This window comes from Pholcus phalangioides, unplaced genomic scaffold, assembly GCF_987345545.1.
Source record: "Pholcus phalangioides strain wild (caught in Gottingen) unplaced genomic scaffold, Ppha-v1.0 ptg000021l_1, whole genome shotgun sequence".
Taxonomy (NCBI): domain Eukaryota; kingdom Metazoa; phylum Arthropoda; class Arachnida; order Araneae; family Pholcidae; genus Pholcus; species Pholcus phalangioides.
Genome location: NW_028301614.1, coordinates 10,830,357 through 10,856,422, shown reverse-complemented (window position 1 = coordinate 10,856,422; position 26,066 = coordinate 10,830,357). Strand labels below are relative to the sequence as shown.

Below are 26,066 nucleotides of genomic sequence, written 5' to 3'. Positions count from 1 at the left end.
TACTCCAAGAACAGAATATCCCGTTAAGCCCCGGAATAATAATAAAGAAAGAATAGAGTTAAAAAAAAAAAAAACATAGCGAAAATGGCGCTCTTTTTTGTATTTATTTTTCTCTTCGGGGAGGAAAAGAATTCCCGTTTAGTATTTGGGGGCAAAGCGTTAAAAGATAGGGATCAATAGAATTTATGCCCGAACATGGCGGACAGACTTCATTGGCAGGCAGCTCCATTAGCAATTACTCCAAGCGGAAGAAAGAATGTTAAAGCTTTTCTTCTCGGAGAGAGAATATCCCATCGCGTCTTTTTCTTTTACTTTTTTATTATTTTTCCTCAGCTAATGATGTCCCTGATGATGGAGGAGTACAAAAGGCGAAAAAATGCGATATATTGGCTTTATACAGTGGAACCTCGTTTATACGCCGCTCGGTTATACGACTTTCACATGTATACGACGTTTGGCTCCTGTTAGGGCTGATCTGAGTAATTGTTAATCGCAGCTGAGGGGGATGGTGCACGCGAATATTCCAAAAAACACATTTTCAAATGTTTTCAATTTTCAAATACTATGAAAAGTTTTTGTTCTACCTATACCAGAAATGTTTATAAAATATTTTAATATAAACTGCTGGCAGGCATTATACCCTCCAGAAATGGCATCAAATTTGGGACCAAGAAACAACAGCTAGGAAAGTGCACGGGATTGTCCCTCGAGTCACATACAACACAATGAATGGAATAGGGAGGGGGACTATCTTCATAATAGGACACGGCCCATTCCCTATGTAACTACACGAACGGAAACGCCACCGAACAGACAAATGTGCCTGCGGTACGGTGGGTATTCCAGTTCACTATGCCACAGAGTGCAAATTTACAAAGCATCTACACATGTACAAATATTCCTAAAACAATGGTTCACTCAAATAATCGAAAACAAAAACACAGCAGTAAGGATTACAAGCCTTCTCACGTATATACACGCCAACGAAAAACAAAAAAAATCTGTCCACCAGATTTATAAAATATTTTTTTTTTAAGTTTTGCAAAAATAAGGGAAAAACATAAATAGATAAAAACAACAACAAAAATCATATCCACATGACTGCCACTACTAAATACATAACTATTACATGTACAAGATATAGCATGTACTAACGATACCCGAACAAGAATTTTTATGACATTCCCGTAACAATGATGTAAATGTAATAGTGTCCTCCATTCAACTCTTCTAACGAGGTGCTAGGCAGGAGGATACGAATGGTTTCATAATTACCATTACATGTAGTTTTTATTTTATATATTTTTTTTTCTTTAATAAATATAACCAGCCAGAGAGCGAGCAACCAATTAACAAGACCGAAGCTGATCCTTAGCTAAGGCTCTCTCCAGACAATCCCCCATTCAAACCAAGCCCCACATTGCTCACCAAAACAGGGTTAGGGCGAGACGACTCGACCTGGCAAAAGATGGTGTAGTAGTACCAAATTGTACCGAATTGCAAAAGATGGTGTAGTAGTTGGTGAGGATTATATATATATATATATATGTGTGTGTGTATATGTATTTCTCTTTCCTCTATTCAAGTTCTTCATGCATTTCATGTCCACAACACACGTGCGTACTCATATTGTCGGATTCATGTTGCTCACCGAATAAGGTGCTGAGCGAGATGCCACGGGTGCTCCCTAATTGCATATATTCCCCCACACAATACTTCTATTTTGTATATTTTCATTAAATCCACCGGAGCGAGTGAACTCAACCCAATAAAACTGATGCTGGCTTCTAGTCCGCAAGTTATCAAACCCATTTGCTCACCAATAAGGTGTTAAGCGAGATGACTCGCTCCGATGGATATTTTATATATTTCACCATAAAATTCTCAATTTTTTGTATCCTGTATATATAATATGACAAGTGTAAGATGGGATGGCGTGGGGGGACCCCCTCGAATTGCTTTATTAAAATATACCTCCATCCTAATATGTGTACATTCGTCCTTCTTAACGAAATCCTGAAACTTTCTCCAACTCCCAACCGAATCGTCTGTAATCAGAATATCGTCTGTAATCACCACAAAATTTGTTAGTCGCGACAGTTTTTTTTTTTTTTAGTTTTTTTTTTGACACAAAATAACGTGTTCCAGACTGCCACGAAGCTGGGCTGGAAGAGATCGCGGCAACGGGAGAAGTCCAGTGGCAAAGTTCTGGCGTTCATTCATTCATGGTAGGCATTATATAGCTAATGTTGTCCACTAAAATGCTCTTTCCTCGAAACTAAGTTTTTTGTTAGATAAGGGACATTTTTTCGAACACCATTCTGTGGTACCCTAATTAATTACTATTTGCTTATATTTCACACAATTTCTGAAATACGTTCATATTTTTACCTCAAAAAAGTGTCCCTTCCAAAAAATTTTAAACTCAAATTTCAAATATCAATTATTACTCAAATTTCAAATATGAATTATTACTCAAATTTCAAATATGAATTATTACTCAAATTTCAAATATGAATTATTACTCAAATTTCAAATATGAATTATTACTCAAATTTCAAATATGAATTATTACTCAAATTTCAAATATGAATTATTACTCAAATTTCAAATATGAATTATTACTCAAATTTCAAATATATAAATATTACTCAAAATGAAATATCTAATCATATAACACATCACCTCCAAAACAATGATTAGGATCACGACCCAACGATTTTAACATTAACAAAAATTTTCAACAGCAACAAAAATTTTATCATTTGCCTTGCATGGGAAAATCACCAACTAAATTAGCATTATTACATTACGTTAAAATTGTTTAATTAGGCCCTTACTACACATTCTAATTAGGGGTTCTAATTAGGGCTGGTCACGGCACCATTTGTGCAATAATATTTTGTGCAATTATGTGACTTGGGCCTCTCTTAGTATCGTATTTTGTGAGTCTATCGTGATCTTTGACACCCAGGTTCAGAAGGGCTGAAAAGGAAAGCGTTAAGTGACTCCAAAAAAAAACTCAAACAGATTGAAAGGTAGAAATGAGTATTTAATTAAATATTATTGCACAATTCATGTCTTGAAACTTTGTGTGTTTCTCGACACTATAGTGCTACATACTTTAATTCGAGGATTTTTTATTAAAGTTATTTTAAAAATTTTATGGCACAAAATGTGGATAAATTTTGGTGATTTTTGGAAAAGGTGAATGTTTTTGAAGTTAGAATCGATAAAAAAATAACCAACAATTAAAATCTTAAAAGCTCACGTTAAATTGTATAAAAATATCCATAGTATTTGACAAAAAAAAATGAGTGACTAAAGTGAATAGAAAATTTTTAAATGCCCCTTAAAGGTTAAAGGAAGGAGATTTTTTCTCATAGGAAAGCAGGAGAAACCAAGATCGTGTGTACCAACCCCCTTAAAAATTTTAGTTGAATTAATCGAACTTCTCCATCCAATTAAAATTTAATATCAAAAGTTTATAATTTAACTTCATTTATTTCACTAAACTGATTAGATGCCTTATGAATTATGTTCCTATACATAACATGGGCATAATTGAAAATATTTAAATGAATTTTTCGACTTGGGGCAATATAAGTAGTCGATTCAACAGAAACTAATGATGATTTTTCAAATCGAATTTCATGTAACTTTTGAAAGACGAGACTAAAACTTACTGTCTCCACTGTGAACGGCACTTTTCTTATTCGGGAAACATCAGCTCTCGTCCCCACCTGCACCATTTGACAGCAGTTTCAAGGTGAAAAAAGGTCCAATATGAAAATATCGAAATTGGTTTCGAAATCAGTGATTAAAATAGTAGAGTTAAAAGTCCATTCAGTGGATAGGTACGAGAAATGAATGGAAAATAGAATGTTCATAACATTTTAAAATATTAGATTAAAATTTGATTAATCGCTTAAAAATTCCTGATTAATCTGTTAAAAATTTTAATCGTTTCCCTGCCTTTGTTCCTATAAATTTGAGTGTTAAAATAATTCATTTATTCGACGTTTGCACTTCGACTCGAACCCCAAATCTTGTATTAAAAAAACGTCATTTATGTCCATCAAATGAGTGAAATTTTTTGCACTCATATTGCATATATTCCTCGTGAAAGCCATAAATTCTAGAATGATTGCCGACACATACGAAAATAACCATTGAGCTGGCTGATTACCATTTAGCGTGGACTGGACGTAAGTGATTTGTTTCTTGCTAATTTCTGAGAATAAAGCACATGTCACGAGCCCTAAACATACGGGTTTTAATTGTTTGAAAAACGACCATATATTCTTTCAGATTTTTTCTCCCAACGTTTTTAACATTATATCCAGATTGGAAGAAAGCTTTTTTTTTTGGAGGCTGTGGGTCCACCAATAAGAGATAAACGGTACACATACACACAGTACTGTGTCAGTTCTTTCGATCATTTTCAGCGAGTTTTCTGTCATTCCGGTGCTTTGCTGGGGGATGTGTCATTCATAATGTCGAAAAAATGAAAGACGCTTTCTCTAAAAGATAAACTAGAAATTTTGGAAGAATCAATTAATCTCTAATTAATGATGGAAGTTGATCTTGTGCAAAACAAATGAATTTTCCTGTCAACTTTTTGAAAACGATTATAAAGCAAAGAAATTCAATCAAAGAACCAAGCTGCAGATTGCAGATCATCTGCTGCTAAAAAAAAATGAGAATGCAAGATGGGAAATTTTCTAAAGCAAAGGTAATTACTTTACGTTTAGGCTCTGTTCTGTTAATTTTTTATTTCTCTAACAGATTTACAATGCAATTTTTTTTTTACTGAAATTTTTTTTATAGAATTGGAGATACAGTTAAATACATTCAATTCAAAAATAATAATTTGTATGTCTTTTTTTTTAGAAGAAGTCTCAGTTGTGCGATTTACACATTTATGAGATGTTCCTACACGGCCTCTTGAACGTCGTATAAACGAGGTTTCACTGTATAAAGAAAAAAATGAAAATATATCCAGCATTTGTTTCAGATTTTCTCGGTGAAGAGCTTGGAGATCTGTGAAATGCCTTGAGCTTTCGGAAGTGAAATTAATAATTGAATGCCATTAATGAAATTCATCTCCATTCCTATTCTTTTTTTTATCTATCTTTCTATTCTATATTTACGACCTCCACGTTTTAAGAGAGCATTAGTGAAACACCATAAATAGAAAAAATATCTATCCCTGTTTTTTTTTTTTCCTAAGGTAATTTGCATTTATGGGAATGCTTTGCATCAATTCATGTTACATCTGTATACCGTGTACATAATGGTTGCTTATTTTTTTGACGTTCACGAATTGAAAAACTTTATTAGAATTTGATTGATATTTATAACGATCGCGTATAATGCTTTTCTTGGGAGGATGTTTCTTCTTTTTCGTATAAGTCATTCTAAGAATCTATATTTTTCTCATCATCTGTATTTTAATCACTTTTTTTTCTCAATGTCATTATGGAACTGATATTTTGTTAGGAATGGAGAGAAATCTGTGATAGAAGGATGAAAAATGCTGGTGTGTTGGGACTTTTCTGAACAACATTCCGTTATAATGGTTCAGATTCAAGTCATTACTGAGAAATGAATTGCGATGGAAAAATACTTGTTTCTTGGAAGATTTTCAACGCCAATTGCGATTTATTATGTTTTTTTCCTTAAAAATACTCATTTTCATTCTAATTTATTTTTATATCATTTTATATCTATTTATTAGTAATATCATGATTCTAATGATGAAAAACTTGTGGATCATGTTCAATTTGAGACATTTCACCGCCTTTTTTTTTCACGAAACAATTTCAGAGAGACAGACAGTAATCTTTTTCAAGTAGCGCTTCCCTGTAAAAAATAGTCAAACGGCATCAAAGATTGCACGAAATTTTTGTCGTTATAACTGAGGTTGATGTTTTGAAGACTTTTTTGGCGAAAATATAATAAGAGGCAGTCAAATGCTGCTTTAATTTCATTGTGATTTGGATTGGCCATGTTTGATCGAGAAAAATACGGTAAATTAGGAGAATAATACGGGACATTATGCTGATTCTCGCCATACACGTAGCCAAATGTAGGTGAAATTGCCAAACGTTGCTTATAAATAATCCTTGGCGAGAAATATAATGTTCCTGCTATAGCAAGTCTGTTAAAATGTATTTCACGAGGAAAAAATTAACTTGGCAAAAATATGTGAGATGGATAAAGCCGAACACAGATGTAAAGAACTTCGATTTAACAAATTCCTCCATTTAACGAATTTTTTAGAAGCTCCTGTGAGTATGTTTGTACTAATCTCGCCACCGGTAAAACGATTTTCTTCGATTTAGAGGACAAAAATGTTGGTTTCAACTTATTCGTTGAATCGCGGTTCGACTGTATCTATCGACATATTCATTATAACAAAATTTGCAAGTTATGGAAGTTACCTGCAATCCAGATTCCAATGAAGATCAGGAATTACAGCAAGCTTCGTGGAAAAAACGGGGCATTTTTATGACAAAAAGTTGATAAAGACAAAAAATACGGAATTCCTCTAAAAAATGTCATTCAAACGGAAACAAAAATGACAAAAAATTTGTCGTTATATCCGAGGTAGTTCCTTTACATCGACGTATAAGCAAGATTCATTAACATTCTCTATTGCCCATCAGTCCGGACTGTAAGTTATCGACATTACAGCCGAGTAGACGTTACAACCGACTTTTACTGTAGTTTTCAAACAACACGTCATGTTATTACCATTCCTTCCCCAAACTAACCGAATGACATATAAGAGATATCTAGAAAAATTTACAGTAAATCAGTTACGATCCCGTAGTAGTACTTAATATAGGGTGAGTACTTAAATATAGGGAGATCATTATTATTTTGAACGACATATATACTGTATTATCGCAACTTCTAGCGATATATTTATATTAAAAATAAATATTGTACCTAAGAGAAATCAAAGACAGATTATTAATAGCCAAATCACACACACGCGCAACTGCTGTTCTTCATAGATTAACAGCATGAAATGAACCTGTCAGTGAAACTGTGAATCGAGCTTAATTTGACGTTCATCAGCTAAATCACTCATAAAATTAGTCCCCACTGATCGAAACCATTTGAACAACAATCGTCCTTAATGAACTGGCAGTTTCTCCAATACTGATGTCATAGAATTCTGCTCGTAATCCGTACATTGATTTACTACTCAAAGTGGGGACCATATAACCCATTATTCGTCCAATGGACCAACAGACCATATAACAATTCCACAATATATCCATATTATAAAACGCATTCCTAAATAAAAGAAGTCATAAACCAGACATCATTAGCGTCCATTTGTACGTGTAATAGAAAGGAGTAAAATTTTACCGAAATGACGTATATATACAACGGACAATCGATTTTGATTATTTGGTCTTACTCTCGATGGCCTTGTGAACATGCAAAAGCTGTATTTCATACAGAGTGATTTTTATTATCATCATAATTTCAAGCAACGTATTTGACGTCGTTGTTTCAAGAAGAAACAATCAAAGAGGCTAATAATAAAAATTGACAAACAACAGAAAATTATGTAATGGATTTAATACTAGGGGGTGTTACGGCCCCTGAAGTCGATTTTTCATGAATGACAAAAAATATTGAATTCACTTGCAGATCAAATGTAAAAAAATTCGGGTCAATTGGTTAATTTGTTTTTTTTCGAAATAAAGGAAAGAAATTGAATAATTATAGTCTAATATATAAATACAGGGAATAACTTCCACCCGGGGGTCGTGAATTCTAACACAATTGACACGTTCAAAAAGAAGTACGATAAACATACAGGGATTTGAATGGAAAAGCTGTCCATATTTAGATGAGACAACCATAATCTTTTGGGTGGGGTGTCGACTATGAGCCATCACTTTTTCTCGCCTGTCACATCCATTTTTATAGAATTACGGTTGTTAACTTTACTTGGTACTAGGCTGACCATACATCCAGTATTTCCCGGGACAGTCCCGGTTTTCTTTATTTTTCTTGCCGTCCCAGTTTTTCCCGTTTTTTACAGGACGCTAGTTGGATTTTTATTCTTCATTGAAGTCAAAGATTGAAATTATTTTCAACTCATAAATTAGATTATGATAATTACAACTATAAATAAGAACATTAGTCTCTCACATTTGTCTTGTTGAACGTTTTATTTCGTGGAACTGATTTTAATCCACTGCAATTTGTAATAACGCTTCATTACCCACCATTGCGATTTTTCCGTAATTTCAGCAATATTTGGCAACTTTGTGCATTTTTGGCATTGTTCTTAGCGATGTCCCGTATTTTTCCGTATTTGGAATCCCAATCTCTCGTATTTCTATCGAGGAAATATGGTCAGCCTACTCGGAACCCTTTGGAAAAATTATTTCTGCCCAGAATTAGGTCATTTTTGAATTTTTAAATAAAATAATCTCTGAAACGCAAAAAATCAGTTTATTGACATTTTTAAGTAAAGAAAGCATTTATTTTTACTTTTTTTTTGGAAAATTTCAATTCTCAGAAACATTAACAAAAATAAAGAAGCCTTAAAACTCGAAAATACAAAACTTATTAAAAAATAGCACACTATAAATATAACATTCATTCCTTCGAATCCACTACAAAGTTGTTGTCCCTGCCGATAGGTCAAGGTTTCTTGATTTTCATTATGATTCGGCACCTCGGGTACCAAATTTCGTCAGCTGAGTCCAAAAACACTGAAAAAACTGGTGGCACAAAGTCACCACCTGAATCCCCATTTTTTTGTTTATATGCATCATATTTCTGCCAAAATGAAGTATTTTTGCAATTCAAATAGGTATTTGTTATCGTTAGTAACTTCTACATAGAAATATTAAATTACCTAGTGTCCACGAAACACACTGTCTGACCCGAGAGGTTTACACGCACTTGAAAAATTTCGTGTAAATCACAATATAACCTAAGAAATTCTCCAGGCAACAGCTGACAGCAGATGATGCGATAAATGCTGTCGATGAGCCACCTACAGAACTAGGAAAAATTTTGAAACCGATAGCTCTTCCATACGCTCCCAGGAAGCACTCGCGTTCTAAAATCCGTGAATGGCGGCCAGTGCCAGCATCTTCTCCTCCATGTGGTGTGTTTGGGAATATTCTTTAATTTTTGACTGAAGTGTTATTTTGTGTGCTGTGATATGTACTATAGTATTAATTTTGATATTCAACCCTATAAATTAAGAAAAAGCTAAGGTGATGTATGTCTATGCGTTGACTTTAATGAGCTCCGCTTTCCATACCCGGCAAGCACCGTACGCATTTTTCGCCATATTTTACCATATCTGTTTTGCTTTTGTTATATAACTGTGCCTTACGTTTTTATTTTGTTCCACCCTTAAATTAACATTTTCTCATTGTGTATATACTGCAGTAATCTTTTTGGTTTTCTCCAATTGATTCACACATTTTTTATTTTATTTATTATTATTTTTATTTTGGTTGTAATTCTGTCTATAATGCTATTTCTCTCGAGTATTGTGATGTTACATCGTTCAAGGCGCTGTCTGCCCATGTTCTTATTATTTTGCTTGTTAAAGTTTTTATATCCTTCTATTATTCCGGAAAGGGTCTGCGAGATGCAAGTCCAGCACCTACAGCTATTACCCTAATTGTTATACACCTGGGACCTCTTCCCTTCTCGTACTTTTCGGGTGGGCTTTGTGGCTGATGCGATGGGAGAATGTGTTGGGTTTCTGCGCCTAAAGGAGTGCATGGGTCTCCGTGGGAGATGTGACTTCTTTCTACATGCTCCCTATACGTTAGAGGTTCCTGTTGGAATGTTAACGTGGGAGTGTGTGTGGTTCTGAGGTATGTAACACCATAGTGTTGAGAGACACACAAGATCTCAAGACATTTGAATGAGTGATGCTTGAAAAAATGTTCCTCATCTAACAAAACAACTTAGTTTTGAGAAAAAAGCATTTTAATGGAAAACATTAGCCCGTGTTTAAAAATATTATTCTTAAAATATTTTAAGAATAATATTTTTAGTACAGGTAGAACCTTCCTTTTTTCCATACTTCACAATTTTACTCTTAAATAATAAAATAAAACTTAAAAAATTAAATACTATGAAAAACAACGTGCTATTCACGTACAGCGTTCACTGGGTGAAAACAAAATGAGTCTAAAGATGCAGGCGAAATGCCCGCAAATATGTGCTCGTGTGTAAGGGGCATTATGTACATTCATTTGGCACCTAATTTGGGTGATCTCTGTTGGACGTATCGGCGATAAATCTGGTAGCCCTGTCCTAACTGAACCCTACGTTAGAAAAGGGAAAGGCAAATAACAAAAACCAAAAGAAAAGGAAAGACTGAAATTAATTAAAAAGGGAAAAAGTATAATAGGTAAGTAGATAAAAGAGTATACACACACACACACACATTTGATTTCTCTTTCATTCTAACCCTACGTGTTCGGGAGAGTAGTGTAGAAAGAATCGGAAAAAAAAAAACCTTCGGTTGACAGGGTTACAGTAAAGCTTCGCAATGGCGAAGGGAGAGGGAAGAAAACTGGACTAAATTTATTCCACTAGCATTTTGGACGAAACATTTCGTCCGTGATCGTGAAGGGGGGTTAAGACGTGTACCATCGGACTTCTAGTGGGAGGAGTTTAAGGGGTACGTATCCAACTGCGAACGTGACTAGACGGGTCTCGACCCCCCTCCCCCTGCCCGTAGGTAGTGGCCACAATTCTCACTATAGTGATTATCTATACATTGATTCAGAAACAAATCATATCGCGGTCAATATACGTCTTGTGTGAATCAATATAATCACTATAGTGACTGCTCTATTGCCGCTCCCTACTGTTGCGACCCTACGACCCTACATACCCCTGTTGCGCCACATTCGGCCAAAATAGAAAAAGGACACTAATTTTCGGACTTCAGATACACTTCTCGAACGGTTTACGAGATAGCCGGCCAAAGTGGAGATGATGCTAATGGCCGCATTTTAGAAAGAAGACCTCTCGAGACCAGTGTGCGAAATGGCCGGGCAAAGTAGGAACAAACACCGATGCTCGGACTTTGGCCTAAGATTTACACTATTATTCCTTTCTTCTTTTTTTTTATTTCGGAAGAACACATCAACCGATCGACACGAAATTTGTTGCATTTGATTTGCAATTGAATGAAATATTTTTTTAAGAGCCATTTTTGAAGAATCGACTTCACCCCTTATACTCTCAGTGCACTTGTGAACATACAAAAGCTGTATCTCATACGTGTGATATTTATTCATTATTATCATCATCATACTTTCAAGCAACGTATTCGACGCCATTTTTTGTTCAAGGGGAAACAATCGAAGAGGCTAATAATAAAAACTGACAAACAACATAAAATTACATAATGGATATAATATTGGGAGGATGTATCATCCACAGCTATTATCACACTTCCGTTTCACGGGGAAAAAAGGAACTATGCACAGTTATATATATATATATTTATTTTTTGTTTTTGTCGAGAGACCACAAGAACGGAAACGCATATTATGTGCATTATTACCCTGTCCACGATCCCAGAGGATACCGTTACTGTAAAAGAAAAATAAAAGACAGCTTGGTGTGTGTAGGGCGGGAAAAAGAACCACACACACAAAGTTTTAATCGTTTCTGTTCATCTCCGCCATCAGCGGGGCATGAGAGATATTATATTATTCTACGTGGTGTGTATTTTTCTATTTCGGACCCCGCCATCATATTTATCTATGGTCTGAGTGTGTGTGTGTGCCATTGTGATATGCTTCTTGTCCTCTATCTCAGCCACGGCTTCGGCTGATCATTTCCAATTCCCGTCTGACTTCACGGACTGATGCGTCCCTTGAAATGAATAAATAAATATTTATCTTCCTTTTTTTTTTATTTTATTCATTATTTTATTCTTTTCTGTGATATACATTTAGTCTAGAGATCGAATGGAGTCAGAGTAACGTTACGCATGGCTCCCGAGAGAACCACTAATTGGATTATTCCAATGGCAGAAGGATAATAAAAAAATAAACGAATTTAAAAAAAATAGAAAAGCCATACGCATGAGTCTGCATGGGAATGAGATGTTTATTCCGTTTGTTATTTTTCAATCTGACTCATGTTTGTCATTAGGAAATCAACTGATTTTAGTCCGGAGTTTCGTTTGACATTAAAGTGGCGTTTTTAAATACATCGCTAACATTATTCGGATTATCAGAGAGACAGAGAGAGAGAGAGAGTCAATGATATTTTTTTTTTCATACTGAATGACACGTATTTAAAGTCGGAAAAAAATCATTTAAAAAAATCCATTTCCAATTGTACCGCTTATACAGGGGACGGTACAGAGGCTCAAAAATCGCAAATGAAATGAATGTACTGAAGTACAAATCAAAATGGTGGTCAAAAAAACGAATAGAATGCTTGGTCTCATTTCAAAAAGGTCTCATCGCGTTCTCCTAAAGTCATTCGTCCGCTTTTTCGAGGCTTAGTTCGTCCTGGACTGGAGTATGCTGTAAGGTTTCGGAGACCATACCTACAGAGGGACATACACTTGGTTGAAGGGGTGCAGAGAAGAGCTACGCGTGTCCTTATTGGCACACGGGGCTTGAGTTATGAAGAGAGACTTCATTTTATGAATATGCTTACATTGGATGAACGCAGGTGTCGAGGAGATATGATCGAAGTGTTCAAAATTTTCAATGGGATGGATAGGATGGACCATGAACTTTTAGTACACCGCCAATCGACTGCTTTTACAAGGGAACACCAGTATCGATTGGTGAGGGACAATGCAAGGTTATGGTGTCGCAGGGAATTTTTCTCCAATAGGGTTGTTAATAAATGGAATAGCTTACCCCCGGAGGTAGTAAATTGTAACACAATTGACACGTTTAAAAAGAAATACGATAAACATGTTGGGGTAAATCGAGAAGCTATCCATTCTTAGAATAAGGCAACCATAAGTATTCTTCATGGGGATTGTATAATATTTTATCATGTATATATATTGTTTACAATTTTTGTTAATTGCATTTTTAATTGGGTTGCTGTATTTTTGAAATATATGACATCCATATTTTTATGGGCATCTTTTTATCAGCCACCTCGTTGGGCATTTTGCCTGTTGTGGCGTTGTATTTGTATTTGTATAACATTAATTTCTAAATATATATAACTACCTTCTTTGTGATTCTAATTATAGTAATAAAAAGAATTCGGATTGCAAATTTCAAGGTAAAATGCATACAAAACATTTCAACAAATTAGCGAAATCGCAATCACACACGCTCTGCAACACAGAGTTGATGCCATTAATTGGGATATCTGCCAGCAAATTCAAAATACAGTCGACTCTCGATTTTACGAACCGCACTTTTTTACGAACTAACTATTTGGTCCCAAACAATATACCCCATTCCTTTACAAACGTCTATCTCATTTACGAACTTCCGAATTTACGCACTATTTTTTACGTCCGTACGGTAAAGATGAATTTAACAGTCATCACTCGCCTCGTGGTGATCAGACATTTGAGAGGGGAGACTGAGTTTTTGTTGTAGTTGCCACCAATTTTCTGCAGTGTCACACTAGAAGAGATAGAAAATCATCAAATGAGAAGGAATCATTTCATGGAATGTGCTATTTGGCAGTAAAAAATAGAGAACAGATTTTCTCTAAAAGATTGTCATGGAAAATCAACATGTGTTCGTATGTTTTAAAAATTAGATACACTTATGTTTCCTCAGTCAAAAGAATTGTTGCAACAATGTGGAGACAGTGAGCTGAAAGAAATATGCGAATTATTTGGTCTCCCTAAAGAAAATCGCATTCAGAGTGGCAAAATGCTCAAACATTTTATGTACACAAATTTTAAACCACCAATATCCTTGGAGAAGATGACTTCTCCCAAGTTCACAGGTTCGCGAGTAGCCACTTGATTTATCAGGTCTAATAAGGTCCACTGGTCACTAAGATTTTTTTTTTAAATTTTCACCTCTACAGTACGGGTTCGTAAAAACGAGCGTCGACTGTATAAAATGGAAAGAATATGACCTCACCTTATGCGCAAAGGTGATTCTGAATTTTTTTCCTTCAAACTGGCTGCAGTAATGGACGTTTAAAAAATACTTTGCATGCAAGGCTACGCTTTAAAGAGTTAATCATTAAAAATACTTTCCATTTGTTCATTTTCTAGAAATTTTCACATGATTTTCCTACTTTATATTTATGATGTAAGGGGTCATTCAAGTATTACGTCAGCATCGGGGGAGGGGGGGGGAGAAAGAGGGTTTCGGATTCGCTGACTTTTGATGACAAGGGGGAGGGGGGTTTGAAGGTTGCTTACGGTCATCAACAGCCCCTTTTTGAAGATATGAAATATTCTAAGCTGCTGACGGGGGGGGGGGGAGAGTCAAAAATGGCTGAAAATCTGCTTACGTAATACTTGAATGGCCCCTAACGGCATGATTGTCATCACTTAAGCTATCGAAATCACATTGGCACATGAATGTAAGAAGCACCACCCGTTAAAAAAGTAGAGACGTGAAGAAACTTGATAAAAAATAAAAATTATCACAAGCAATATTTCTCTTTTAATCAATCAAAGCGTTTTTCTGTAAATTAAAAATGGTTTTAATTACTTTTTAACAATAAAAATTAAAATTCATACACATTACAATTATTTAATTTATTTTGTTTCAGGTTTTTGAACATTTAAATTCAGCTTTTGATGACATACGACAATACATGTCACTGCTCAGCAATACTGAGGAAATAAGGGAAGAGGAAGCATTATTTCGAACCAAAAAAAAAATTTCAAGAGTTTACTTCATATCAACAAAATTAATGACGTTTGTGGGGGAGGAGGGGGGAGGGGGGAAGACAAATTTTGCGGAACGCAATTTTAATGTTAGAACAGGCTTGGAGTGATTGCAAGAGCCAAATCATAATTTGTGTAACCAGTTGTGTAAAAGTAACGCGATGTCATATGCGGTAATTTTTACGATGTAGTACAATGTACGAATTTCTGAAATTCTGTTCCTACACGCGAAAAATGACGTGTCGAGGAGATGTCTAGGCACGAGTGACCGAAGAAAGAATTAACCACGTGACGATCATTTATTCACGACGCATGTGTTGTTGCGAGTACGCTTACGGCAATCCTTTCTGAAGAATATCCTTGTTACGGTAAATGTTATAGTTCCGGTGATTGTAAATAATGACCAACCGTTTCGGTAAGTTTAATAAATTCTGCGAATTTCCTATATTTACCGGTATGTATAATCCAAAGCTCGTATTGGAAAATATGATAAATCTTCAATGAATTACTTAAATTTAACGGACATTTTGTTCAAACAAGTCTAGGTAGGATGATGGATTCGATTGGTAATGTTGATTATGTTTAAAATTGTTGATAAATGTGAAGAAAGCTAACACATTAAACGACTTACAATATTTATACGTTTTTATAAGTGATACTGATAAGTGGTTGAACTTGGGTAATATTTCTGCATTATTTCTTTCGTATTTGAAGTATTCGTCCGAATAACGGTCTATGTTACATTTTTGCGAAATCGGTTTTTTTTTTCACAGAAAAACGTTCCATATAGATTTCGTTACACGTTCTTAAAGTAAGTTCAGAAACCAGCAGATGTGGTTGCTGCGCACCTTTACACAGTCGCAATTAATGCAAAAAGGTGTGTCCCTAAATTCAGGGATGACTTTTATTGTGCCTCCTCCAGGATTTGAGAAAATGGCAGAAGAGGTCCGTTATCGAGGCATGAAAATTACCGAAGTATATGAAAAAGGTGGATGTGTTCCCTTTCGATAGACTAACTTTACATTGTAATTTCTACCAATTCCGTTTGAATAATCCCGGTAGCAAAATCTGGCAGACCTTATCCCAAAGATTCATAAACCCGTTAAAAAGAGCATCTCGTGGTAATGTTCAATTTTGAAAATGAGCTCTTCATTTGTGTTTGCTTGTGAATAAAAGTGCATTAATAACATTATATACTAAACATTATTTTTGTTTTCCGGCGGTGAAAAACTTTTTCTTTATAAGACCTCTGCACGTGAACTGGAATTTCTTCATCATTGATTATACGATGTGATAATCATTTTTTTATTTTATACTGCATTGGATTCCCTCTTTCAACGTTTTTAAAAAAACCGTCATGAAAAAAAAAAAACGTTGCAAGCGGAAAAACGCTTTAAACAGGAAATCATAATGAGAATTAGAGTTGGGACTACGAAAGCAAGTCGTACTAGCGGGAAAACGTTCCAAGTGGGAATGTTATAAGCGGAATCGACTGTACGTATGTAATCTCAGAAATATCGATATGGCAAAAATTCAGCGGGTCCTTTATTCCTTATTTTAATATTAATCTAATTAATATTAGATTTAGATGATTGACAATCACATTTAGATTGACAATCATTCGATTAACTGACGATGGCCAGATTCTTATGGGAGGGACTATTTGTCATCGTATAGTGTGTGTGTGTGTGTCATCTGTTATATGATTTTAGATTGACGATCGCGTTTATATTTATTTTGTTTGTTACCTTCGTCTGAGGCGATAATGTTTTGTTGTTCATAATAAAATTTTCCGGATACACCCATCCTCCGGGATCGCTTCTATTACTCTCTGAGATGAGAAGCGGGGTGTGTCCGGTCTTCTCAAAGGCCCTTTATTCCCACACCTCTCCGCAATTTTAACAGTAATTAACAAATTGCATTTAAAGCAATAAATTGCCATTTTCGGTAAAATTAAGTGATATCCCACATATTTAAGATTGCAATTTCCTTAATGATGCATAGTGAACCTAAGTGTGAAGATATAATTTTATCTGAACTCATGTGTTTTATCAAGTCTACCTGTGGACTACTTGTGTCATCGTCGTGGACCATAAATTGAGAAACGCTGCGATATAACATTTGGAATTGTACTGGAAAATAATCAATATTTTGACATAAAGGACACCGGTTCTAAAAATAGTAATTCATTGAATTCTAGAACAATTCTGTTAATACATATTTAAATGCGTCACACACGCGGTAGCTCCGTTTTATTTTTCAAAGTCTTCGGGATCTACGAAGGACGCAAAAAATAAAAAATAATAATAATAATAAAAGTTAATCTTCTCTGTGAGAGAGACGGAGTATTGTTGAATATTTGAAAAGCCTTGGGAAAAGAAGAGGAATGTGGTTGTACACGACTTCGATAATGAAACTTACAACCGCTACCGCACACATGCACGGATATTCACCAAAAACGCGAGCTGCTGGTTGGTGAGTGAGTGTGTGCACGCGTAAAACGTTTATCGATTTTCTCCACAGCAAAAGGCGCTTTTCACATACACACACAAAAAGCGTGCGCTGCATCCTGGGAATGTAGACCAAAATGCGAAATTATGAATGGCTTCTGCGCGCGTGCCAGGCCGTTCGTTACGGAATTAGCACCTCTACATAACATAACACAACATACCAGTATATGTGTAACAACAGTTCTGACACGACGCGCATGCGTCAATCATTTATTCGCGGCCATTCAGTTGGAATTGAATATGATTCGTTGGAATCGATGTCTTTTTTTTTGGTTTCGATAATCGAGTTCTTGACATATGGGTTGCGACCCAATCTTGAGCCGCAGGGACTTCTAAGATGGGTCGTACATATCTATTTATCATCCGGTTATATACATATCTGTTACGGTAAATATGATAAGTCCGATAAATACACATAATAACTGGTTATTATGCATAATCACTGAGCATTCTGGTAAGTTTGATAAATTTTCCTTAAATTTATCACTTTTCCGGTGGTTATGCATAATACCCAAGCATCGCGTCGTTGGTAAACATGACAAATCGTTCTATATGATATACTATACATGATAAATCATACAAATACAAATACAAATACAACGCCACAACAGGCAAAATGCCCAACGAGGTGGCTGATAAAAAGATGCCCATAAAAATATGGTTGTCATATGTTTCAAAAATACAGCAACCCAATTAAAAATGCAATTAACACAAATTACAAACAATATATACACATGATGAAATATTATACAATGCCCATAAAGAATACTTATGGTTGTCACTGCTATACATGTATTATAGCATTATAACGATCATAAAATTTATTATCATTATATCGGGGTCGGACTATATTCATCACACATACTAGACTCATTTGGAATTTTTTTTCAAATTTATCAACCACACTAGGGTATTATGCATAATCACAGATAACGGCGATAAATTTCAAGTATTTATCAAATTTACCAACCATAGATACTTGGTTTATTATGCATAATCTCCGGTAAAAGTGATAACTTTTTTAGTATTTATCAAATTTACCAACGGCGCGCGCGCGCGTTTTATGCATATTCGCCGGTAATAGTGATAATGATAAACCTTTCTCAACGTTTTTCAACCTTTCTGAACCCAAGGACCAGTAAAATGTCTGAAACAATTCGACGGAACACCATTTGATACGGGACATTCTTGTATTTTCAGTTCCGAATTTGTTTATACATTTGTCCCGTTTTTTGAATGATGCTTATTTGAATTTGTAATGTTTACTGAAATCGTGAATAACCAGCGTTTTCATAATTATGGCTATAAATATATAAATATTCATTTTACATATTTATCAAGTTATACGTTTTTTTACTAATTTTTTCTGGATTTCACCGACTTATGCTAACGTTTTTGATGACGATTGGTGAGGTCCCATATTCTACCGTATTTGATATTTCAGTTCCTTTTTTTTCCTGAATAAAACATGGTCATCCGCTCATTTGAATGTTTCTTCGTCAAATACATTTTTTACTGCGATTTGTATATAAGCGCTTTATTTCCTACCCTACACCCATTTTAGCAGAAATTAACAAACTAATTAGTAAATTGCATTTTTATTCTTCAATAACCCCGTGTTTAGGATCGCAACTTTTCGCATGTTCTTTGATGAAGTATGGTGAACCCCCGAGTAGAAAGAACAATTTTTAATCGAACCCATATGGTTATTACTAATATCAATTATAACAATTCATTTTTCATTCAGTTGGAATTGAATTATCAAGTCTGCCGGCGGGCCACCTATGCCATCGTCGTGGACCATAGGCTGAGAATCACTGGTCTAGAACTATTTTACCGCACTTATACTTATCGCCAGATAACTCAATCCGCAAAACAGTACTGATTGGTGAGCTATCATTGCTCACACACACTTATCCTATAAAGATTACTATGTATAAACGAGGCAATTATCATTAATAAATTCATTTCAAAGGCGTTTCTGGTGCTTCAGAATTCTTCTTTCGCCTTTATTTGACCGGTCCAGAAAAATTAATACTCGAGGGCACTAAAATACACACTTGCTTGCCCCTTGTGATGGAGTGCATTGTTTCTGGTATTACGGTCGCAGGCCTTCAATGTTCCCCCAACAATTTCGTCGTCAGACCATGGCTCAAAAGTGTGATGTCATGTGGAATTTTACTATTGGAAATTCCTTAAAAATTTTGTGTCCGACTGAAGTTTAAGCTGCCACCCGGATGCACCGGACCCCCTTGCACCTCAGCCTGCGTGTATGGTCAAAATTTGTCGGGCCCTGTTTTAAGATAATTAAAAAAAACAATATTATGGAATACCGAAACTAGACATCTGTGAAATTTGAAATGCTTATCTCTTCTCCAGGTCAAGTTTTTTGTAGCGACATTCAAAGTGATTTGCGAGACATGAAGATATCCAATATCGACGAATAGTAAAGAAATGAATTTTTTCAATAAAAATATCAAATCCGTACACATAGTGTATGCATTTTTAGTAAACGCACTCAATATAGGCGGGCGGACATCATTCATTGATCGCCGAGAAGGAATCTATTTTTTCCACATAAAAAAGAGGCAGTGAAATATTTCTCTTTATAGGTGGTATTGAGTGAGTTTTTAAGAGAAGAAAAATTCTTGTTGGGTCTCTCTTTTCACCACAACCCATTGTAATAAAAGGGTGGTCTCTCTCTCTCTCTCTACCCTGGGCAGATGCCACCGGCATGGCACATACCTTGCCCGTATTATTATTACTATACTTATTACACACAACAAACGGAGGAGTGGCAAAGGTGCTGAACAAGGAAAAGAGGGAGGCAACCGCTATGAGCATTTTTTTTTGTTGTTGCTATTTTTCCAGCGAGAAAACCCATTCGTTTACAATGGAATAGACTTGTCAAGTAAGTTGTTGGTATGTCTCGATGTCGGCAACATAGTATTTTGTGTGTGTGTGTTGTTCCATTGATTCTGGTGGAGACATCGTTACAACACCTGCGAAAGGTAGAAGAATGAAAGAGACAGAGAGAGAAAGAGAAAAAAAACATTTTCTGCAGGCACGGGACACCCGCCCTTGATGTTGCCAACGGAGGTGGAAAAAAATGCATGGATAGATATATATCCCTGGACGTACAAAAAGACAGGCCACCAACTCTATAGAGTGGCCCAAAAGTGTGGAGTGAATCTGGACCCCCGGAATGACTATTATCCCCACACTGTTCGGAACACCGCCATGTTTTCATATGTTGGTGCAAAATATTGCCAATTGCATAACTTTATAATAATTATGAGGGAAAAAAATGTTTGCAAGCATTCTACAATTTATTTTAATCCTCTATGATTCACCCCCGATGAAAAGGTATTGGAAAAAAAAGTTTCTACAAAAACGAATGTAAATTGGTTCGGTTGGCATTTCTTTAATGAAACAATACATAAACACAGCAATTAAATTAATTAGAGTAGGTTTTTAATTAGCTGGTCAATTAAGATTGAAATATATTGTTTGCCTTGGTTTTAATGTAATATAAAATTTATAGAATTTCTCTGAAGATAAAATCTTGTTTAGCAAAATTTAATAGTTTTATCTTGAATTTTATTTCCAATTTCCGAAATTTGGTACGATTTTATGAATCCCTGAAACACACGTAACATAAGATGGCTCAACCTTTAGGAGAATGTGGGCTACTTCATTAGTTGTAAAACGTGTTGCCGGCCGCTTAAACGATCTGTAAATGTGCCGCGGGCCGCTTAAGTGATCTTCAAATTTTGCCACATGTCACTGAAGTGATTTGAGAATAAGCCGCGAGCCACTCACGTTATGTGGAAATGTGCCGTGGGCTGCTTGACTGATCCGAAACAGTGTCGCGGGGGAAGTTGAATGATGTGAAACTGCACCTCGGGCCGCTGAAATGGTCTGGAACTGTGCGCGGCTCACTTGAGTGATCTTTAAATGGGCCGCGGGTCACTTAATTGTTCATAAATTGTGCCGCTCAACAAATCTGTGAATATGCCGTGGGTCACTTAAGTGATGTGGAACTGCACCACGCGGATCACTTATGTAATGTGGAACTGTGCCGCGGTTCACTTAAGTAATCTGGAAATATTCCGCTTAGTTCGTTTTTACAAAATTAAGTGTGAGGCCGAGGGACACATTTGGCCCGCGGACCATGGGTTGAGCATGTATGACGTAAAATTGCAGCAACTCTCGAAAAGTGACACCGACAAGGGAAAATCGACTCTTTCTAAATGAAAAAATACAGCATTATGTGCTCTCATATAGCCGTAGTTTTTTTTTTTTAACCATGCATTTGCCGTGTGTATTCAAGTATGCACGGGACCATAGGTTAAATTACCTCTATAAGGACTGCACAAATTTTTTTCTATTTTCTCAATTATATAATTATAATATATTTTATGTCAAATGAGAGAGAGAGATTATCAAAAATATATGAAGGAACTTCAAGAAATATTTTACTCGATATTTATTAAAAATTACGTTTCAAGGATATTCTTGTCATTAAAAGAGCCGTTTCACGTTTGCACTGAATTCGACCCCCAAGCAGATTTGACACGTGATAAACCGAATCCTTCCGAATTTAATTAGCTTACTTGGAAGGCCCAGCGTAGTGACAGCAAAATTGATCTTAAGATGTTATTTCCGCCATATCTTGAATTACTAGATGTCATATAATGTTTACCACGGGTCCATGGACCTCTTGGGGTCCGTGAGCTTGGATGAGAAAACAAGTAATTCACTGTATTTGCATAGCTATATTTATACTGAATCATATTTTGTGCGGGGGGGGGGGGGAATATATCCGTGACTTTTTCATTTTATTTTCAAAGGGGATCCTGGACTTCATCTCATTGGCACAAAGGAACTCCTGGAACGCAAAAAAGGTTTAAGAACCCCCGATATAACAGTAGAGTCTCGATCTGAGGTGAACGGGACCGAAACCGCCTCGGGTTATCCGAAAAGTCATAGTAAACGGCTTTCCAAGTAAGCTAATTTATATATAAATATATGCATATAACATCAGATCAGTCGGCTTAGTCATTGACGCTGGGGAAGGGGGAGGGGAACATTGTACTCAGTGCCCTTCGTATCTCTGCCCATGAAGGTGGGGGGGGGGGGGGGGTGTTTCTATTCCACCTATTTTCTCTTATCTCAACGGGTTAATTCATTACACAACTGCCAAGACTTGTGGGCTCTGGAAAAGGGAGGCTGAGAGCTCCAAGCCCTGAGCGGCCCAATAATAATTTTTTTGCACTACAAATTTACTATATGGGGTTTGGGGATCCACCGGAGGCCCATGGCTCACAAGAGTGGGGCTGACACGGCTCCAGCAGTGGGGTCCAGAATAGCTCTCAACATTTTTTGTTTTGTCACGGTATAAATTTACTATAGAGGGCAAATGAAAAGTATTGGTCTCGAGGCAAGCCAAAGGTCCCGGTCTAGGAACCCTGCTGCAAGATGTGGGGGGAGGAGAACATGCGGAGACTTTACTCTTGGGATCGAAAGACGTCCTTTCAACTGAAATTATTCGCATTCGCGAGAAAAATGGGACAAAATGAAACAAACTCAAGCTTAGGGAAAAACCAAGAGGGTTTTAAAAAGAATTTTGAAAGGAATTTTTTTCCAACACCTCGGATTATCCAAAACCTCAAAGTTTCGAGACTCGAATTATAGAGACACTTTATACGTATCAGTTTTTTTTTATAAAACCGAGTAATTTTCCTCATATAATCCCTTCTCAGGAGAGAAGAAAATTCCCTCTTCGAACTTTCAATGGTCCTGTCAAGGCCGTCTAAGAGCATCATGGGCCCTCGGGCCAAGTTATTTTTCTGAGGCCCTATCTGGCGAATTCACGAAAATTTGAACCGGTTCTCATTTTTGTGAGGACCTCTTTCCTTAAAGCCTCCGGGCCGTGCCCGGGTGGGGCCCATGCGTTAAGACGACAATGGGCCCTGTCAATGCTCTCAATTCTTTCTAATTATATAATAATTATTAATTTCTTAAATTAAAAAACTCAATTACATTCAGACTAAACTTTAAAAAAATTCATTGAAATTCGGCAATCACGAATTTCTAATAACCATAACCAACATGTGCCAGGAAAGATTTGACATGACGAGAGTTATAAATTAAAATAATTTAACTGCAAATGGTGGTGAAATTGGGTAAGGCTTCAGCGAGATCAAATTCACAAGGTCCGGGTTCAAATCCGACCCTCGAAGGCTACATTTTTTTTACTGCTTCGACAAGGAGACACCACTATCATTTCGTAAGAAACTATTCCAGGTTGTGGCGTGGCAGGGAATTTTTCTCTAATAGAGTTGTTAATGAATTTAATTGCTAACCTCCGGGGTCAAAAATTCTAACACAATCGACGCGTTTAAAAGGAAATACGATGCTCGTAATGGGAGGAATCGAGAAGTTATCCATACTTGGATAAGACAACCATATGACCTTTTTTTATGGGCAGTTTATTTATATATTATTAATTATTAGTTTTTCTTCTTGATATATATGCACTTATATTGGGATGACGTATCTTAGTTGTATTTGGCATTCATATTTTTTATGGACATCTTTTTTTCAGCCACCTCGTTGGGCGATTTGCCTGTTGCGGCCTTTGTATTTGTATTTTAAACTCTTTCAGTAACTAAACGAAATAATAACGTAAAAATTTGGTAATAAAGTAAAACCTCTTTTTTTACGAGCACCGACGGGACAAAAAAATTCGTCCTTAAAAGAGGGGCGACCGTTAATCAGGAGGTTTGAATAGCACACGTTTACTTTGCAAGGGAAAATTATTATTTGACCATAACAAGAAGGGGGACCGAATCTGAGGGGTGCCCCTGTCCGTTAAGAGGGGTTTTACTGTAATAGTATTTAGATATTTGTGCAATTTAGATATTTCCTAATCACCTTATTACTAACTGATACACAAAAAGAATTCAAATTTCTATATTTTTTTTTTTACTGTTCCTCAGAGAATTAATTTCAAAAAAATTAAATGTTGAATTCATATCATTTTACTCCCTGAAGCCTATAGGCCCGGGAATCCACACTACACACTTTTAAATCTTTCACACTATAAATTCACTAGAAATTCGTTTATAAGTGTCCCAAGAAAACTCCTGACTCCGGGGAAAATACCCGAGGCTACGAGCCGAATGCGGGGAACATAAAACATGTACATTTATATTTCTCATGTTTCTTAGAAATTTAGAATTTCTTATTTGAAATAATCTGCAAAGTCAGAAGAGAGAAGGGAGTGAGACAAACCCCTCCTTTTTCTGAGCACAACTCTTTCGGGGGGGGGGGGGCATGAAAAAAGTCCGCCCCGAGGAGGCACGCTGCGGCCCTGCCTCGGTCCCAGCTGTATACAGTGCCGTCTTAAGGCATGGGTCCGGAGGGCCTCACAAAAATGGGATCTCGTTGAGATTTTCGAAAATTTGACTGATAGGGCCTCAGAAAAATCATTTGGCTCGGGGCACATGATACTTTTAAGACGGCCCTGCTGTATATGTATAACATAGGGCATGCACTAACATTTCTGAATTTACCATGTAATTTTCAAAAAATAATTGTCGGAATCTACCTTTTTTGACGTCCGTAATGAGATGCGGTGGTCCAATGTCTTTCATAGCGAAGATCCTGCGAACTTCAGAGCACGAGATTCCAGCAGCATTGGTCCCGTTTTTGATACTAACACTCCCTATCACACATTTGATCCAAGTCAGCAAAAGTACCGTCAAAACAAATTTGGCATTCATCATGGTCATAGTGAACAATAATATAATAATATATCAACCGCGCAAACTTATATTAAAGAGACAAATTCAATTTGTGTTTACGGTATCACCACCTCTCCTTTTGGCACGAATATCATACACGCGGTATGATTACGATTATTATCCTCGGATACGAGCTTAATATTGTTGTTGTAGGCCGAACGAGAGACCGCATGCCAGTAAGAAATACAAAGAAACCCGGTGTATATCGGTATTTGGAGAGAGTTGACGCCGGCTTTTTGACCAAAGAGACACACGCACACACCGAGACGGTCTTTGGTGGCACACCACAATCCTTCGAATGATCCGCTGGCTGAGGATGATGTGATTATGATCCTCGAGGAGAAAAACCTTTACTCACCTCCCGATACAAACGCAGCAGGTTTTTCTTTCGTGGGCTCGTCGCCAAATCGGAAGCTGAACTCTCGCCAACATCCATGCTGCTGTTACATACGTTCTCAAGGAATGTTCGGTTTTTAGTGTGTGGTGTGTGGATTTTTTAGATTTCAGTCAGACTGAGAGATGACTACAGTTAAAACCTCGATAACTCGTCACTCAAGTTATAAAGAAGTTATCGCAGCTTAAGCGGAGTGACGACTTAAGCGAATTGCCGACAGTTTTGACAGGGCAGCCCTTATCAGACGTGGGACTCGGTGCGAAAATAATTTCGGGGCTCCGTTCATATTTTGTGGGGGAAAAGAATCGGGCATTTAAACAACAGGGCATAACAACCCTATTAGAGAAAAATTCCTGCGAGGTTATGGTGTCGCAGGGAATTTTTCTCTAATAGGGTTGTTAATAAATGGAATAGCTTACCCACGGACGTAGTAAATTGTAACACAATTGACACGTTTAAAAAGAAATACGATAAACATG

General features: G+C 36.4%; 1 protein-coding gene across 1 annotated transcript in view; it reads right to left on the bottom strand.

Moving 5' to 3' along the window:
• Positions 1–25,552, bottom strand: part of LOC149070610 (glypican-5-like) — a 153,507-nt gene extending 127,955 nt beyond the window's left edge. The window contains exon 1 of the mRNA XM_089249157.1: positions 24,998–25,552. Within this exon, the coding sequence (XP_089105283.1) occupies positions 24,998–25,181 (184 nt within the window). The 5' untranslated portion in view covers positions 25,182–25,552. The remainder of the gene's footprint in view (positions 1–24,997) is intronic.
• Between the last annotated feature and the right edge of the window lie 514 nt (positions 25,553–26,066).